At 34.0% G+C, this 18,782-nt stretch overlaps 2 protein-coding genes and 1 long non-coding RNA gene across 5 annotated transcripts in view; 2 read left to right on the forward strand and 1 right to left on the reverse strand.

Moving 5' to 3' along the window:
• Positions 1–14,422, forward strand: part of LOC135849973 (ferritin heavy chain-like) — a 226,659-nt gene extending 212,237 nt beyond the window's left edge. The window contains exons 1-5 of one of the 2 annotated variants that reach the window (XM_065370647.1): positions 6,749–7,073; positions 12,012–12,130; positions 12,412–12,570; positions 13,430–13,576; positions 14,020–14,422. In XM_065370647.1, the coding sequence (XP_065226719.1) occupies positions 6,980–7,073; positions 12,012–12,130; positions 12,412–12,570; positions 13,430–13,576; positions 14,020–14,184 (684 nt within the window). In that variant the 5' untranslated portion in view covers positions 6,749–6,979 and the 3' untranslated portion in view covers positions 14,185–14,422. Of the gene's footprint in view, positions 1–6,748; positions 7,074–12,011; positions 12,131–12,411; positions 12,571–13,429; positions 13,577–14,019 lie in introns of those variants that run through there. The other variant, XM_065370648.1, reaches the window with a different exon arrangement.
• On the reverse strand, positions 4,560–6,388 carry LOC135849972 (ferritin light chain-like). 2 transcript variants are annotated; one of them, XM_065370644.1, is made up of 7 exons: positions 6,230–6,388; positions 6,026–6,164; positions 5,822–5,934; positions 5,588–5,752; positions 5,485–5,505; positions 5,234–5,368; positions 4,560–5,011 (listed from the first exon to the last, which is right to left on the reverse strand). In XM_065370644.1, the coding sequence occupies exons 2-7, from the start codon at positions 6,132–6,134 to the stop codon at positions 4,853–4,855; spliced, it is 702 nt and encodes a 233-aa protein (XP_065226716.1). In that variant the 5' UTR covers positions 6,135–6,164; positions 6,230–6,388; the 3' UTR covers positions 4,560–4,852. The 2 variants fall into 2 exon arrangements, with proteins under 2 accessions (XP_065226716.1, XP_065226717.1); XM_065370645.1 differs by lacking the exon at positions 5,485–5,505.
• Positions 14,423–17,049: 2,627 nt separating the features above from the next.
• LOC135849966 (uncharacterized) overlaps positions 17,050–18,782 on the forward strand; it is a 37,620-nt gene continuing 35,887 nt past the window's right edge. The window contains exon 1 of the long non-coding RNA XR_010559631.1: positions 17,050–17,660. This is a non-coding gene — a long non-coding RNA (uncharacterized LOC135849966). The remainder of the gene's footprint in view (positions 17,661–18,782) is intronic.

The raw sequence follows: 18,782 nt of genomic DNA on the forward strand, positions 1-18,782 counted from the left end.
TTTTTTACGAACGTGAATGTGAACGTGAAGGGCGCCTGATGAACGTGAGCGCGAACGCGTTCCCACCTCAGGGAACGTGAACGTGAACGCGTTCACAGTTTCCGCGAACCAGTGTTGGCGTCCCGTAACAGTAACTGTAACGAAAAACGAAAATAACGAAATTTTTTCGTTACAGGTAACGGAACTGTAACGAAAACGTTATTTTGATCATGTGATGTTGTGTAACTGAAACGTAACGTAACGATATTTTTCTTGATGTAACGTAACGAAAAACGAAAAAATTCTGTTACCTTTTTTGTTATTTTTTTAGTTACAATATTTTCAAGTTGAGTCAAAAAATGAGATTTTTTACCTTCCAAGCTTGACTTTTTCAAAAATTCCCTTTTTAATAAACGTAATTGTATCATGATTATATCTGTAACGAAAAAATGTAACGGTATTTTTTTCGTTACACTGGTATTTAAACCTTTTGGTTCCGTTATTTTAGCCATTTCTGTTACAATTTTTCGTTACAAATGCATTTTTCTTTGAAAATATCATCAATTCTACGTTGAAAAAACGTTTCTGTAACGAAGAAATCGTAACGGAAATAACGAAAATAACGTAACGAAAAAGTTCAAGTACCGGTGTAACGAAAAATACCGTTACAGCATTTTTTTCGTTACAAGTACTGTAACGAAAAAACGTAACGAAAAAAATGCTAATTTTGTAACGTAACGAAATAACGGAACGAAAAAAAATATCGTTACGCACAACACTGCCGCGAACTTTGCCAACTATGCCGAATTCGTACGCTATCGTAATACCGTTGGGTAGTTTAATTTCCGATAGGAGCGCTAATGTCGATTCGCGCGAGTTCTTCAAAATCAAAATCAAAACTTCACTAGCTAATTTCGCCCCATCGCCCACTTCGAGTGATGAATGTATGAATGATGATACGTATTATTTGCATTTGCGAGAATTTATTTCCAACTGATGCATTTTTTCAGTTCGGCAGTCGCAGTTCCCAGTTGAAAAATTCAATCTCACAAAAAAAGAGACGACATTTTTTTAAAAAAGGAGAAAGGTTTGTTTTTCAATTTTCATTGAGGTTTGGAAATTGGAATTGGAATTTGGATTTGGAAATTGGAACCATGGAACCTTTTGAAGTTTTTGAGCTTTTCTTGTAAGTTGTAGTGGTTCTTTTTTCTGATGGTGGTGCAATACAAAATAATTGATGTAAAAAAAAATATATGACTCCAGAGTCCAGTTCCAATTTTTTAAATAGGTGATGGTTTTATTTAATTGAAATTGGTGTACTTTTCGAGGCAGGCTATTTGGTTTGGTTGTGTTGTGTGTGATTTCACCAACTTATAAAATATCATTGAAGCGGTTCCGGTGTTTCGTTTTGTGTCTTTAAAAAATTAAATTCCATAAAACGTATGTTACTGGGTAGTGAAAAAAATGGTTCTTAGAACCAATAAAAATTGCTTTGATGGTTCTGGTTTTTTCTGGTTCTCATTCTCGTCATAATCATACATTTTTTTTTTTTTTTCGTTATTTAGGGAGAAAAAGTGCTACTTTTGCTCCCGCTTCTGATTTTTGGAAGTAAATACTGGCGTTTTTCTCCCTCATAACGAAAAGTAATTTTGATGAAATGAAAAGTGAAAATTTCATTGAAAAGTAAGAAAAGTTGTGAAAAGTGTGAAAAGTAAATCGCGTGAGACTCATTTTAAAGCTCTCTGTAAAAGCTTCAAATTGATGTAATTTTTGCCCACTTAAAAAAAACAAAAAACCAAAATCATATTTTTTCACCTACTTGATCGAAAAGTGGTAGTTTTGAGCCTTTCTAGAGCCTCTAACATTTTTGGGGTTTTCTGTTTTGAAGAAAATGTTGTGAAAAATATTAAAATGCAATTCAGAGTCCATAAATTAATATGGGTGCTGAATTGCGAAGGTGGAGGAGTGGAGAAAGTGAACTTGATATTTTACTTCATCAATGAGGTCAGTGTTCTCTGATGAGTAAATTGATTGGTCACTCGCTTTTTTTCTTTAGTGAAAACTGAAAAGTGAAATGAAAAGTAGGGACTTTTCTATTCAACTTTTCATTGAAAGAAAGGTACTTTTCACTTTTCACTTTTTAGACTGCACATCTCTACGTATGGACCAATGACCTTAAAATGCCAGACGAAAAAAACTGATGGGTCAATGACCCTTATACGCCAGACAGGCAGACAGACTGGTCAATGACCTAAAGAGGTCAGACAGAACAGATGGCCTTGAGAAGCTAATGCAAACAGAGTTCAATGACCTTGAAAAGACGGACAGGTCGATAACCTTAAGATATCAGACAGGAAGACAGAAAGATTGGCCAATGACCTTAAGAGAGCAAACAGATGGCCTTTGGAATCCAGACAGGAGGGTAAATGTCAATGACCTTAAAACGCCAGACAGGAAAACATACGATCTTGAGAAGATAGACAGACGGGCCAATAACCTTAAAACACCAGATATGCAGGCAGATGGCCTTGAGAAGCCAGTGAGATGGGTCAATGACCTTGAGAAGACAAACAGGTCAATGACCCAAGGTGGCAGACGACCTTAAGACGCCATACAGGCAGCCAAATTGCCTTGAAAAGTCAGACAGATGGGTCAATGACCTTGAGAGGCCAGGCATACCGACAGACATCCTTGCGAGAAGCCATACATATGGGCCAATGACCTTAAAATGTCAGACAGGAAGACATAAGACCTTGAGAAGACAGACAGACAGACGGGCCAATTACCTTAAAACACCAGATATGCAGACAGATCAAGATGGCCTTGAGAAGCCAGTGAGATGGGTCAATGACCTTGAAAAGACAAACAGGTCAATGACCCTAATGCGACAGACGGCCTTGAAACGTCAGATAGGCAGCCAAATTGCCTTGAAAAGTCAGGCAGATGAGTCAATGACCTTGAGAGGTCAGGCATATCGACAGACAGCCTTGCGAGAAGCCATACATATGGGTCAATGACCTTAAGAGGTCAAAGATGAATACTGATGACCTTGAGAAGTCATGCAAACGGGTAAATGACCTTCAGAGACCAGACAAGCAGACAGGTGGCCTTGAGATGCGAGACAGACGGGTCAATGACTTTGAGAAAACAAACAGACAGACAGCCAGACGATCTATAGAGACTAGTCAGGTAGGTCAGTGATCTTAAGAGGTCAGACAGACGGATTAATGGGCTGAAAACCTGGTCCGGAAGATCAGACCAGGCCATAAATCTGATTAGATCAAATTTTGGTTGAGTTACCCGTGTTCAAAGAGCCACATTTGACCGGAATCGGGCGTCAGTCTGCAGAAGATTGCAGTATAGAGCTCATGCTTAGTCAGGATCATGCTGAAGATAGGGTCCAGTCCAGATAATTATGTCATGTCTGATCGAGCATTAAGTCAATTTAACCAAAAAACATATCCGTTATTTAAAATAATATTTTTTGAGCATTTTTGAAGAATTCTGTCTCTAAAATTGGGTGATGGTTTTCGAGATTTCTGAAAAAGGTACCTACCATGCAATCTGTCAAGATTGGCTCAAAATGTGGGCAAAACAATCAAAAATTACCATCAAAACTTTTTTCGAGTACTTTTAAAAAATTGTAAACCCTGCAAAATTTGGTCACAATGTTTGAGGTGTTCGAAAAAAGTGTCATTCAATTTGTCGAAGTGGATTGAAATTTCGCGAGAAATTCATTTACATACTTCATGTACAATGTACATACATATTTTTGATACTTGATAACTTCTCCCTCATGCACACTTGGAGAAACAGTTCTGGAAGGAAAGAAAAAAAATGAAAAAAAAAGTGCGTTGAATTGTATGAAAATTCGCAATTGACTTTTAAAATCAGTAGATGATTATTTTTATATGCTTCAAAATTCAAAATTTTATTCATCTCTTTAAAATCGAGCAGCTTTGATAAGCAACATACTACTGAAAAGCTATCGTATTCGTATGAAGAATTCGCACGCCTAAGAATCCCAAAGATAGGCAATATACAGAGTCTAGCGTTATATTGGTTGCATACCGTGATAAATTTTATTATTTTGCTGTGAAATTCGTTTATCAAGAATTTTTTTCTTGCCAACAGAAGAGAACAGAGGAGTACCCTCTCCTTTCCACTCGATCGTTTATGAAAGTAGTCTTTCAATTGGGACGCTTTATTAAAGGTATCCAGTATTATGGGAAAATTGTGCAAAAGTGCCCATCAAAAGGTGGAAAATTTTTACGTATTGCATTCGAAAAATAGAAGTAGGTATTTTGTGTAAAAATCCAAGTTTGAACTGGACAATTTTTTCCACTTTTTCTGATACATATTTGATATTTGCTTGGTGTTCGTTTCAACTCAACCATTATTGTTATTGAAAGTTGAGCTATATCGTATTTATACCTCGTAAAAATTTCATTACCTACATCGATCAATGATTCTAAAACATATTAAGCTCTATCGTTAATTTTCAGACTGATAAAACTCGAATCTTGGCTTCGATACGAACTCCAAACTAAAATCTCCGAATAAGGAAATAAAACACGCGATTTCATGACTAAACATTTATTATGGCAATAATCACCTTATAATTTCAATATAAAAACTAGGTATATAAATCACACTCGAGTAATTAAAAAAAAATCAAAAAAGAAAGAACAATTCGACGAAAATGGTTTAAGTATACAAATAAAAGACGTAAAGATACGGCGACATTTCTGTTCTAAGTATAATTATCGATAAGAAACGCGCCAGGGTAAAATTAGGAAGAAAATAAAAATAAAAAAATGGTGTGAAATACGCGAATAAGTATTACGGAGTCGTTTGATCGTTAAGGTACATTTTAAGCGGATTTTTGTAAATAGTTATCGAATAAAAATACAGCCAAACTGCTATCTGGAGTTTCATGAACCAAACGTTTCAAATCATTGGTGTGTCCGGCAAGTTCTCGAATAATTTCAGCGTGTTCGTGGGCGAATTCATTTTCAATATACGAGGAAGTCTGAAATAAATAAACGAAAATTAAAAAACGAGCTGAAAAAAAAACAGCAAGAAAATCGTCGAGGAAAAAAAAAGGTGGATTCAAATCAAACCACTTCAGTACGCTCTCTCACTCTCTTTCAGCTTGTTATCAATTTTAATATGTATATGACGTGTTAATAAACACTTCAATTCGTAATCTACTCTACAATAGAAAATTTTACGACGTTCGAGTTGAACTTACTTCGGGATCATGGTAACCTTGTCTGTGGTTGCTGATTTCTCCGTGAATATAATGAGCTTCTTCGGCGACGGTTTTCCACATACCCAATGCTTTAGCCAAACTTGGTAATTCGTCTAATTCCAAAACAGGAGTTCCCTGAAAAATACGCAATATTCTTTAATAATACAAGAATTGCACCAAATATCTAATGAAAATAAATAAATAAATGAACACTAAAGTATATAATTAAGAGAATTATCAACTTATCTTACCCAAACCAAAGTATTCGAAAGCTTGGCAAAAATGATCAAATACGAGTTAGAATAAATCGAACCGTAACTAAATTTTAAATTTTAATTAATTAGATGAACTTACAATTTCGCTGGGCATTTCTTTTCTGTATTTGAAGTCGTGGGCACCTCCTCTTTTAGCCATGTATTTAATTAATTCGATCGAGTCTTCCCAAGATTTGTCGGAGTATTTTTTGTAAAGCTTGCCGAATCCTTCACGATTCTTGACGTAGTTGTTGAAATGAGAAGACTGTAAAATATGGAAAAACTCAGTGAAAATGTTAATTACAAGTTTTGTTATTTTAAAGTCAATATTTACCATCAACATGAATTGCCAGTTTCGGGTGATATGAAGATTAGCATAATTTTGAAGATCTTTGAGCACCGTATGAGTAGCTCCATATTTAGCAGTACAGTTTTGGGTTTCGCCTCCTTTAAAGTAGGTAAGTAAATAAGATGAAATTATTCCAATTAATGCAATTAAAATTTTTTTCAGGTAAATAAAATTATTCTTATCACTTACCAGCTAAGCTGCAAGCACTGACGACTTCGCTGTAGCAGAATTCAGCACCCGAGCTTTTACCGATCACCACGGCGAAAACCAAGAAAAGACTGACAATCGATTTGAACATTTTGATCGTTGTTAAGATGAATTATTCTAACTGCAATTTAAAAAAATTATAAGTACTCGAAATTCTGAAATGAAAAATAAAAACAAGATACCTACCTGAACGAACAAACAAAGTGATCGAATTTTTAGAAAAAAAATTTAACGAACGTTGTACCACCTTTACACACACTGGCGCAGAAGGTGTATGAGAACACTTGAAACGAAGAACTTTAATTAACGAATGAATAACTACGTCTGAAATAAATGAAGAATAAATCAAACTCCAATGCTTATTTCGAGAGATAGTGCAATTAGTTGTCCTTGATCCGATCGACTTATCAGTTCCTCTCGAGTGGGGAATTGAATCGATAGTCGAATATCGCGATTTTACATCGATTCAGAGACGTTAGTAAATTTGGAATTTTTTACGAATCTGAAGCTTTTTGAGCTTGAATTTTATCCGCATCGGTATAAAAAATTTTAGAATTTGTTTTCTGTACTATTTTGAGCGATTAGTTTGGAATTTCGTGCAGTTTAGTGGTACTTTGAGAAGAAGACGATTTCGAGAATCGATCGATAATTCTAACTTCGCAGTAGAAATTTCTGTTTACACATTGGCCGATGACGAATTAAAAATAGTCGTAGGAATGGATGAGTGATAAGATATCGAAATTTTCAAGTTATCGTCTCTGTATTTGAATTACTCTGCTCATTTCGTTTCGTGCCATATTGTAACTAATATTTTTCTACGGTCTCTTCTACACCTTCTGCACCAGTGTGTGTAAAGGTGATATTAATTTTAGGTAGTTCAGATTTATTTTCATTTTAAAATCATTTCGTATTTAAATCAAACTTCCAAGTTCAACAATGGAGTTCTCTGTAGTATCGTGTTTGATTTTGGGTTTCGTTTTCCTCGGCTGGACCGGCGACGTAGATGCTCAAACACAAGGAAAATTAAATTGTGAGTATTTAGTGATATCATTTACTTTTATTCTAATTTACCTTATTGTATGCATGTTATTTTTCATCGTTCTCATGTCTCATCCGAAACACAAAGAACGAAATATGAGCAAAAAACATTATTTGAAAAGAGTCATAAATTCATTATCATAAATTCGAATCCATGCCAGAGTAATCTTTGCTCTAATGAGTCTTCCTATGAGCTTGCTGCATTTCTTTAGTGTTAATTTTCAACTACAAAATCAATAGAAAATTTGCTACAGTTTTGATATTGCATCATACGATTTCATTCAAGATCATCATTCATCAAGGATGGAGTTAGTTTGCTTTTGATGGTATCTATGGATCTGAAATGGTGGAAATTTTTTTTTAAAAATTTTTTCACTCATATTTTTTTCTAAAGTTGTTACCAATGATACCACTGGTGAGAAAATCATGCCATGAAATTTTCAGCCCCCTCGCTGGAAAATAAGTGCTGGCAGCGAGCCTTCAATTTTACAAAATGAGGGGAAATCGAAGTACATATTGGGCGAAATTTTATAAATTGTCAGCTCCCCCCCCCCTCAATTCACAAACTTCATAAAAAAAAATCCGAAAGAATTGGAATTAAAATGGATCGCTCTCCCTCCTCCTCACCAAAAAACCAGGCGGACTTTGACCAAATTCAGAAGAGAGCTTAATTTTGAGTTGAAAGTTACTCGGGAATTTTTTTCAGCTGTGGAGGTATTCCTTAAGAGGAGATGTGAGCCGTCAAAGAGGGTCCTTTTTGAAAAAAATCGTGGTTTTTTAGCTCCAGCTTCTTCACAACTTGTCTTGGGAAAAATAGTCCAGTCCTGGATGAAAGTATTTGAGATTCTGCGTTGATCTATGCTATTGCCATCAAAATCCTAATCCAAGATCACTTTTAGGGTTTTACTGATCGGTTGAAGATTTGAGAATCGCTTAAGTAATTTTGAGTAGGTAAATTCGTATTTTGAAAATATTTTCTTCTCGAGTATTTCCCATCAATTACGCCAAAATAGAGAAAGATATCATTTCTGGAACTGTGAGAATATTTTAGAGCTGAAGTGCTAATATTGCCTATGATTTCAAAAAATTTGAGGAAAATAACCAAAAACCTTGAAATTTTGTCGATTATTTTAAAATTGGCAATATTGACCAAAAAACTGACCCCATTCCCTCAGTTTCAGGAATGATATATTTCAAGAGATCAGTTGGGAGGGGGGAGGGGGGAGGGGGAGTAAAAGATGATTTTTTTCTTCTTTTGTTTAATTTTTGAAAGTATTCTGCTCAGAATTGAAACTTTTTCAAATAATATGCGCAGACATCACTTTTTCATATTTTTCGATATATTTTCTAAATTTGAGGGCTTCATATGGACAAGGAGAGGAGACTAACAACATTCGGAAGACCAAGGGAGAGATTTTCTTGTAAATGTGGGTATTCAAAGGGACTCTGCTTAGGAATTTAATATTTTCAATAAATTTGTGCATATCTACATTATTTTTTCATTTTTCAACTTTGAGGTGCTTTTCAAGAGGGGACTGGAGTAACTGGGTAGGGTTTTTCTTTAAAAGACGTTTATTTAGAAAAATTCTGCCCAAAAATGAAAAATTTCCAAAAAAAACTGTGCAGCCATCAATTTTGTATTTTTTAAAACTTTTTCTTATTTTTTGAGGGGTGAGGAGGAGGGGGAGGGCTCCATACAAGAGACTGAAGCACCATCATGTTGGGGGGTGCGAGGTTCTGAAAAAGTTTTTTTTTTTGTTAAAAAGGAGGGTTGTATGTATAGGACAATTCTAATGCTGAAATGAGAAATTATCAAAAAAAATCACTAATTTTGATTTATTCTGTTTTTTGTTTTTATTTTTTCAACTTTGAGGGGAGCTAGAAGGAGCGGAGAAAGTTTTCTCTTGAAAATGTGATCATCATTTTAAAAAAATTTTGGCGCAGAAACGGAAGAATTTTGTGATAAATTGATTTTTTTGTTTTTTTTTTCAACTGAGGAGAGAAGCTACCTGTACCGCTTTTTTTACTAAATGAGAAAAAATCGAAAATAGGGAATTTTATTATTTTCTCACCTGAGGTATTCTAACAACTTGAGGGGGTAGGAGTTGGAAAATTCCAACTTTGGAAAATAGGCTAAGGTAGACCATGTTCTCAATTTTCTAAATGACTTCGATGCAAAAAAAAATTGTTGTGGGTCAGTTTTGAGCACTCCCCTCATTCAGAATTTATTATGTTTATTTCTGCTTGCTAATACATATTTGGGCAAATGTAGCACAAAAACGTTTTTGCAGACATCATCAAGTCGATGATGCAAAAAAAATTCGTATGACATAATGGAGTTTGCTACACGTCCATTGGACGAAAAATGGCTTGCACAATATTGAGCAATTATTGAATCATCAAGTTGCGCCCACTCCAACTTCGAGAATAGTAAAATAAACTGTTGAATTATTCAAAAGTGACGTTGCGACCTATCAAAATGGGTTGAAATTTCATCAAAAACTTAAATGTTTTCTGAGCATTTTTGAAAATTTTTTAGCTCAAAATCTGGTTATAATTTTTGGAATTTTTGAAATAGTTCAGTACGACTTTTTAAAAATAGGTTTAAATTTCGGAAAAAAATCCAAATACTTTCACGAAAATATTTTTGACCATTTTTGAAAAATTTTTAGCTCAAAATCTGATCATGATTTTTTGGAATTTTTGAAAAAGAACACTGCGACTTCCCAAATGGGTTAAAGTTTTGCAAAAAAAAAAACAAATATTTCGACGAAAACGTTTTTTGAGCATTTTTGAAAAATTTTGAGCTCGAAATCAGATTATAAGTTTTGGAATTTTTGAAATGATTCAGTGTGACTTCTCAAAATAGGTTAAAATTTTGCGAGAAAATCAAATATTCCTCCGAAAATGCAAATTTGAGCTCGAAATCAGATTATAATTTTTGGAATTTTTGAAATGATTCGGTGTGACTTCTCAAAATAGGTTAAAATTTTGCGAAAAATCGCAAATATTCCTCCGAAAATGTTTTTTGAGCATTTTTGAAAAATTTTTAGCTCAAAATCGGATTATGATTTTTGGGATTTTTAAAATGGTCCAGTGTGACTCCTCAAAATAGATTAAAATCAAACATTCCTCCAAAAATGTTTTTTGAGCATTTTTGAAAAATTTTTAGCTCAAAATCTGGTTATAAGTTTTGGAATTTTTGAAATGGTTCAGTGTGAGTTCTCAAAATAAGTTAAAAGCTTGCGAAAAAATCTAACATTTCTCCGAAAATGTTTTTTGAGCATTTTTGAAAAATTTTGATTTCAAAATCTGATTATGATTTTTGAGATTTTTTTGAACAAGATCGGTACGACGTCTCAAAATGAGTTAAAATTTCGCGACAAAATCAAAGATTCCCACGAAAATGTTTTTTGTGCGTTTTTGAAAAATTTTGAGCTCAAAATCGGATCATGATTTTTGGGATTATTGAAATGGTTCAGGATGAGTTCTCAAAATGGGTTAAAATACTACGAGAAAATCAAACATTCCCCCGAAAATGTTTTTTGAGCATTTTTGAAAAATTTTGAGCTCATAATCTGATCATGATTTTTGGAATTTTTGATCAAGATCGGTACGACGTCTAAAAATGGGTTAAAATTTCGCGACAAAATCGCAGATTCCTACGAAAATATTTTTTGAGCATTTAAAAAAATGTTGAGCCTAAAATTAGGGTACGATTGTAGTTTTTTTTTCAAAAAAATGTAATGTATCACGTCAAAATCGATCAAAACTTTATGAAAAAGTCAAACATTTCCACGAAAATGTTTTTTGATCATTTTTGAAAAATTTTGAGCCCAAAATTAGGCGTGAATTCTCTTGGATTTGTAGTGTACAGGTCAACATTTGTTTGCTCTGTTGACGATTCAAAACTGAACCATTTTCAGTGATGAGAAAGCTTTAGTTCATTATCATTAATAGGTAGGTAATTCTATTTCTGTGCAATACGTTGTCGTCTTTCTCTATTGATATGTAAAATTCTACGCAGTGTTTCTCTTTGTTAATAAAAGTGTATTGACAAAACAAAAGTATACAAAATTCATGCTTCAGAACTTCATAACTTCATATGCTGTGCCAACAACGAAGGACAAATTTAAATCATTCGTCGAGTAGATAAATAGTTACCTACCTAGTACCTACCTACCTACCTACCTACCTACCTACCTATATCGAATAATTCGACAGTCGCATATGAAAGAAATTACTCATGGGGATTTCATTTTTTGTTTATTGTCGTATATTCTCCGAAATGTATCGATTAATGAGTTACATGGAATCGGTTTCGGTTCGGTACAATTTAGTTTAATTAGTCAGATCACTTATCTACGAGTAATTCTTTGTAGATCTGCGTGTAGGTTTCGCTTTGTCATGCAAGTATGAAGTAGGTAGGTATAACCAGCGGAAAATTTGTAAAAATCTATGTAGGAAAATCATATAGAGAAAGCAGACTTTATCAATTTCACGCAGGAAGCGTAATAGATAAAGTACGAGTTGTTTTTCAATATTCTTATACAGTTATCTTACTCTCGATGATGATTTAATTGATACACTCACTGTGAGCCCATTTATTACGCATTACGCCTTACGATGATTTATTAAAAGAAATTTAGGAGGCTACTAAACCGATATTGTGGATTCTGTTTAGACTCTCGGTTTCTAATAATGAAACGTAATTAAATCATAACCAGCAGCATCTCATGTGTTCTAATTTCAAAATAGAGAAATAAATAACCATTAACCAGACTAGATAAGAGTCTTATCCGAACGATGTAATTGAAAAATACAAATACATCAATTCTAATTGCTCTCAATTCACCATAATTTTTTTTTATAACTTTCTTTGTCTCATTTCAACTCTACCATGTTGATAATTTCATTCAACTGTTTCTAGGCAAAGTACCTAAGGTCCAAATGCCCACAGATTGGATTACTATGACCGACCCTTGTACTAAACTGATGAAAGCTCAGATCCAGGAAGAGTTAACCGCATCGATGACGTATCTAGCAATGGTGAGACTACCTCGTTTGTTTACTGGATTTTTTCACAGTATCAAAATATTACCAACGAATATCGAAACGAGGAAAAAAATAATTAAACAAATATCTCGAATGTTTTGCTCAACATCGCGTTGCCAAGTTTACCAATATGCTATACGTTGATGTTGAGAAAACAACGACGAATATTTATTACGTACTCTTTACGAATCGATGAATTATTTATCAACGATTCGATTGACGTTCATTTAAGTATAAAATAGAAACGCCCATTGACTGAATTTCTATTTTTTTAGGGGGCTCATTTTTCCAAAGATACCATCAACCGACCCGGATTTGCCAAGTTTTTCTTCGATAGCGCTTCCGAAGAGCGAGAACATGCTTTGAAATTAATCGACTACTTATTGATGCGAGGAGGTTTGACTCAAGATATCAGCCAATTGATCAGAGATCCGGTAATTTTAATTATTTTCTAAACCCATCCTATATGACTTTTTTAATTTTTCAACGTTAGGTAGGTAAATGGCGAATATTCTAATTTCTAATCAACGAGTTACCTACTCGCCAATTAACCACTATTTGTTCTTTTGTGCGATACTATAAATTCGTAGTCGGGATTTCTGACAGGTTTTCTATATTAATGAGTTTTCGGTAGGTACTCGAGGCAGTAAAGGTAACTGGTGTTTTATGACCTTCAAAAACATGTACTACTCTAGGTACCCACTGAATACTGTTTTTCCTCTTTGGTTGATTTTCGTGACGTAGTTTTTTTTCATCCTCGTCTGCAGGGATTCGTCGATAAGTATTTTGGTCAACATGTTTATCATTTAATGGCGTAAAATTAAACAGTGTTCGAGCTTTCAACCGAAAAATATTATTTAGATTAAAAATGTGTATTCGAGATTAAATTTATAGACGATGAGGGAATACATCAGTTTCTAACTTCGTAGTTAAATTATCTAATCGTTGTCGATGAATTGAGATTATTTGGATTGTAATTACTCTGTACATATGACCTTTGGCATGTTTGTCATTATGGTTTCGAGTAATTTAGTAATTTTCGTATCAATTTTCCTGTTGGAATCGTATTGAATCATGGTTTATAATAAAACGATCATCGACGAATACTCGAATTTTTTTTTCTAATCTAATGATGGGTAAAAAATTATCGATACAGGTGTCATTTTCGTCGTCAAGTACTTAGATTACGTGTTTTTTTTTAAACCACGTATCTAAATACTTCTTGACACTTGAAATCATGCAAACCATTCGTGTAATGTTGCACACGTCTTTTTACCGAATATATTTTTTCAGCTCCCATTGTCGGATACCTGGACTGACGCTGTTAGCGCTTTAAAAGATGCATTGACCTTGGAAGCCAGCGTAACTCGTAAATTACGCGATATCGCCTCAATTTGCGAAGCCCCTGGTCAAGAATCAGCCAACTTCAACGATTACCACGTAAGTTTTCTTCGCAGCACGCAGCCTCATGTTTGGTGAAAATTTGTCATCGACTCTCTATTTACTCGTACGGTTGTTTACTGGGGGTTTTGTTATCGCCATACACACAAGTACCATTGTTCTATAAAACGATATAGATAATATTGGCTTTGGCTGCTGTATTGCTTTGTACTTGGTGCATGTTTGGTGAATGTCGATAAGATAAACCGAATATTGATTAAAGTTATAGAGAGGCCTTTCTAAAGGAGTTATTATTCTGTATTACGTACGTATGTACAAGAATCACGTCAACCTCATAATTTGTTTGATAGCCCTTGAGAATTAATAATTAATTACGGATATATTGGGTCGATGATTGATTTATTATTATGATAAAGCAATATCTTATACCTAAATGTTGATACTACCGGAATTTGTTATACAATGATGTGTTTTCTTTACAGCTTGTCGACTGGTTGACCGCTGAATACTTAGACGAACAGTACAAGGGACAGAGAGAATTGGCCGGCAAGATTTCCGATCTTGGAAAAATGATGGTTTCTCACGGACCTCTCGGAGAATTCCTTTATGATAAAAAATTGCTCGGCGGAGAACCAATTTCTTTCTAAAAATCGCAGCCGGTTTTTTAAAATCGTATTGTAGATATTTTACCAATTTTTTTCGTTTTTCTATTCGTGTGATGGAGAACTAGTTTTAGATTTAAATACTTAATGTTTTACAACGAGTAATTGAGTACCTATGTTATTTTATTACGTTTATCTTTCAAGAGTATATACCTACTTAGTCTTTTTTGATGCCATGTTTTTGTAATGATCAAATTTTAATTGTATATTTGTGGAATTTTTATTGATGGTTCTTTTTTTTTTTTGAATGACGAATTTTGTCGAGGAGTGAGATTGTCCTGGAGCTGACATCATTGAGGTAAACTCTGGGTTTGGACCCTAACTTTCCTCGATGATGTTGGCAAATGTTACATCCAGAGGTTTCCTCAGTAATTAGGTACATATGTCAGCATAAGAGGTTTAAGTCAGGACTCCAGGAATAAGTTGTAAAAATCATTCAAAGAAATCGACAGTGTTGGTTCAGTTTTTTTAAAATGGTAAAATGTAAATCACGAGTTGAAAATACATCTGACCTAATCCCTGTGGTGATTAATTTAAAAAAACAGGAAATTATGGTCTCGTCATTAATTATTAAAGCACGTATTTATTTTTGCATTCAGATTGCCTGATTCATTTTTTGATAAGATTAAATTCAGGGAAAAATTAGGTAAGCTATTCTATGTATGAGACGTTATTAGGTATTAATCTGTATCACGATGTTCTGAAAAAAAGAAACGGTATAGTCTTTCAAAATGTTATTGAAGAGGAAAATATATCGATTAGTCATGCCCACATTCAAATAAATTTGTGTGTTAGTTGATGAATCCAATTACAGATGTAAAGATATAACATTTAGGATAGAATTTTGGGTTATCTTACGTGAAAAATGATACACCTATGTTGGATTTTGAATCTGAAAGAACATAACTAGGTCGACTTGACCTTGTTGGGATCGCTTTTCCTTCACAGGAGGTTGCGTGAGTGAGTTATTGTCATCAGCTCTAAATGTTTTCTTCCTCTTGCTGTTTTCACTTGTATCTTTCTTTCACTGTACCATTAGCATTTTCTAACCATGAGAAATGTGTACAGATGATAGGAATTTTCCACAGAAAGTTTCTGGAAATTTATGGGAAAATTTTCTAATAACTTTCAAATTGAGAAAATTTTTTGTAAATGAGGAAAAAATTGTGAAACGAGCGTTTAATTTTTGTAAAATATTTGATAAATTGTTCAAAATGAAGGAAAATTTCAAAAATTTGTGAATATGTAATTGGAAATTTATTAGTTGTAGTTGATGAATGACATTTTTAAACGGACAATTTTTCAAAGTCAGTATATGGACTAGGTACCTATACATACTTCATAATCTGAAGAAATATAAACTTCTATATACCCGATTGGCAAAGATTCTAAAAATCTGACAGTCATTTTCCCAGTCAGAACCCCAGTCACATTAATTCCGTTTCGTCGTCAGAAATATGAAGGGGTAATTTATTTTAACCAATCACAGAGTAGGTTGAGAGCTTTCAATATGGTGGATCACTTCTCAAACCTACTCTCATAACACCAGTCATATCGCCAGTCATTTTTTATATATCTGAGGACCCTAATAATTTGGGTAGTCAGAACGGCAGTCATATCACCAATCAGTTTTCTAACATCTGATGACTGGTCCTCAGTTATTAGAAAACTGACTGGTGATATGACTGCCATTCTGACTACCCAAATTATTTGAGTCCTCAGATATATAAAAAATGACTGGCGATATGACTGGTGTTATGAGAGTAGGTTTGAGAAGTGATCCACCATATTGAAAGCTCTCAACCTACTCTGTGATCGGTTAAAATAATTACCCCTTCATATTTCTGACGACGAAACGGAACTAATGTGACTGGGGTTCTGACTGGGAAAATGACTGTCAGATTTTTAGAATCTTTGCCAATCGGGATAGAAGTTTAGAAATTGCTATAGCAATTTCTGGAAATTTATCATCTCTAAACTGACAATTAATTCTACCATCTTCAATTGTAGGATTATAAATATTGCACTGATTTTATTGCCGAGCCAGGTGTGTATTATTGTATGCATCATGACTCCAATAGTCCATAGTCTTTATCAGCTTGCATTCGTTTCGAGTGCATATGGTTTTGCTGATTCCTAAAATGTCACCAGAAGATCACCAAGTAATAAGTTTTCCACTTTTTCAAAGGTGACTTTATGGTAATAAAATCATGAGAATGTCCTCGGAGCCTTTGAAAATTCTTTTGAGCGTCTGGTGAATTCTGGTGAATTCTGGTGACAGATTCACCAGAATTCACCAGAAGTCACAAAGTGAGTTTTCGACTTTTCTAAAGGTGACTTGATGGTGATAAAATCATGAGAATGTCCTTGGAGCCTTTGACAATTCTTATTTCTTTTGAGCGTCTGGTGAATTCTGGTGAATTCTGGTGACCTCTGGTGAATCCTGGTGACTTCTGGTGACAGATTCACCAGAATTCACAGAGTCAGTTTTCGACTTTTTTAAAGGTGACTTTATGATGAAAAAATTACCACAAATAAATCCTACTGGCCCTAGAAAATTTTTTTGAGTGTCTGGTGACTTCTTGGTGAATCGTGGTGACTTCTGGTGACAGATTCACCAGAATTCACCAAAAGTCACGAAGTGAGTTTTCGACTTTTTTAAAGGCGACTTTATGATGTAAAAATTACCACAAAATCCAATGTGCGATCTTCTGGCCTCCTTGACCTTTTGCAATCAAGCTTTTTAATATGGTGTAGAGAGCTCACATTCTCGGTTCCAACGTTGATATAAGTTAGTTCCTTCCAGGTTTTTTTTGTTGGGGGGGGGGGGGAGGGTGGTGCAGAGGGACACATTGCCCCTCAAAGTAAAATTCAAAAATATCGAAAAATTACCATAAAAACTAAAAAAAAAATCAAAGAATTTTTAAAAAATAGAAAAATTTTGATAAAATTTTGATTTTTTTCAGGTCAAAGTTCTTCTTATTGATGTAATTCTGGGGAATTCAACATGATTTTTTGTCAGGGTTTATTCCCTTAGCCACGCCATCCAGTTTCTAATTTTATATTCATAATTATGACATTTTGTTCTGAAAATCAGAACATTCGAACCGGGATTGCTGCAAAGGTTGTTCAAAACTTCCAAAGTTTTTCTGTTCAATTATTCATTATATCCTCCCGAATTGAGGGCGAAAAGTTGAACGTTTGTTTTGCCATACGAAAAAAAAGGACGAGTGAACATCATGTTAAAAATTGACACTACATATGGTGTGATGAAGCCAACTCCCCGAGGAAATTTTAATACATATAAGATAGCTCTTAAAAGTGATACACCTATTTGCCTATCTTACTTAATGTACGTACCTTGTCTATTTTGTAATTTAACTAGAAATCAATTTGTTTTTTTGTTTCAGGTGAGTGAAAAATTTCAAACAAGGTAGCTTAGGATATGGAAAACTGATTAAGTATGTACCTTTTTCATAATATTTATTATTCTTGAAGGCAGAACTATAACATTCATCCAATTCCAAATTTTGAACTGTTTTCCACGAGTCCACATGAAGTAATATGAATTTTCATAAGAAAGATAAAAAAAACTGTTCTCAAAAAAAAAATGATTTTGAACTTATACTCATTACCCAGGGTTAATATAACTTCCTCACATATTTCTACAAAGATTTCTACTTTTTAAGGAATTTACAAAATATTGAAAACGAATTTCAAACTCGTGAAAAATTAAATTTATTTTGCAATTGAGGAGCTCATTGCAAAAGTAGCCCTTGTCACATGAACTTTTAGACACGTTTTACTCGATTGCACCTATTGCCAACTGCGGAGATCATGTTGTAATGATGAAATGACCGTCAAGTTAGTCTACCCTGAGTAGCCCTGAGAGGAATTGCTTTATAGAGTTTACATTCATGATACTGGGTACGCTCAAGGAAGAGCTTTGGAGATTGCATAGGTTCATGTGACAAGGGCTACTTTTGCAATGAGCTCCTCAATTGGTTTTTGTGGAGGAAAAAATCCTAAAAATTTTAGCTCTCGATAAGCTAAATTAACGAAAGCTACCCAAGTTTAAAAAAATTGAAAATAGAAAATACATATTTAATTTATCCCTAAATTCTCCATTTTCAGCTCTGAATTATTCTAAGATCTCCCATTCTGAAAAAATCTTCCCCCGTTAGTCCTTTTGTATGGAACCCTTCCTCGAGTTGTGAAAACTCCTGAAAAAATTTAATTGATCGAAGTTTGTAAGTAATATTTTTTTGGTTGAAAATTTCTCATTTCTTTATCAGAATTATTTAATTAAAATGACTCACTTTTCAAGAAAAAACCTCCTTCGGTTCCAAAAAAAAGGCTGATCTGACCGTAGGGAGCCTCCTTCCCTCAAAAAACTGGCGAAAATTTGAAACAAAAAAAACAACGTAAAAAGTTGGAGTTTGTGATAATTTTTTCACTTCTGGTCAGAATCTTTCTGAACAACCTACCGTTTTCAAGAAAAATCATTTTTCGGTCCTTCAAACAATGTTGATTCAATCGCAATATCCACTCGATTTTGACTTTTTGAGTTATTTAAAATTCTT

Source organism: Planococcus citri, chromosome 1 (assembly GCF_950023065.1).
Source record: "Planococcus citri chromosome 1, ihPlaCitr1.1, whole genome shotgun sequence".
In the NCBI taxonomy this organism is placed as follows: Eukaryota; Metazoa; Arthropoda; class Insecta; order Hemiptera; family Pseudococcidae; genus Planococcus; species Planococcus citri.

Bases quoted from the DNA above. Each gene is read 5' to 3' on its own strand.
- LOC135849972 (XM_065370644.1), bottom strand. From the start codon at position 6,134: ATGTTCAAATCGATTGTCAGTCTTTTCTTGGTTTTCGCCGTGGTGATC. The intron at 5,935-6,025 runs GTAAGTGATAAG...CCTACTTTAAAG, and splicing joins CAGTGCTTGCAGCTTAGCTG to GAGGCGAAACCCAAAACTGT. The intron at 5,506-5,587 runs GTAAGTTCATCT...ATTTTTGCCAAG, and splicing joins AAGAAATGCCCAGCGAAATT to CTTTCGAATACTTTGGTTTG.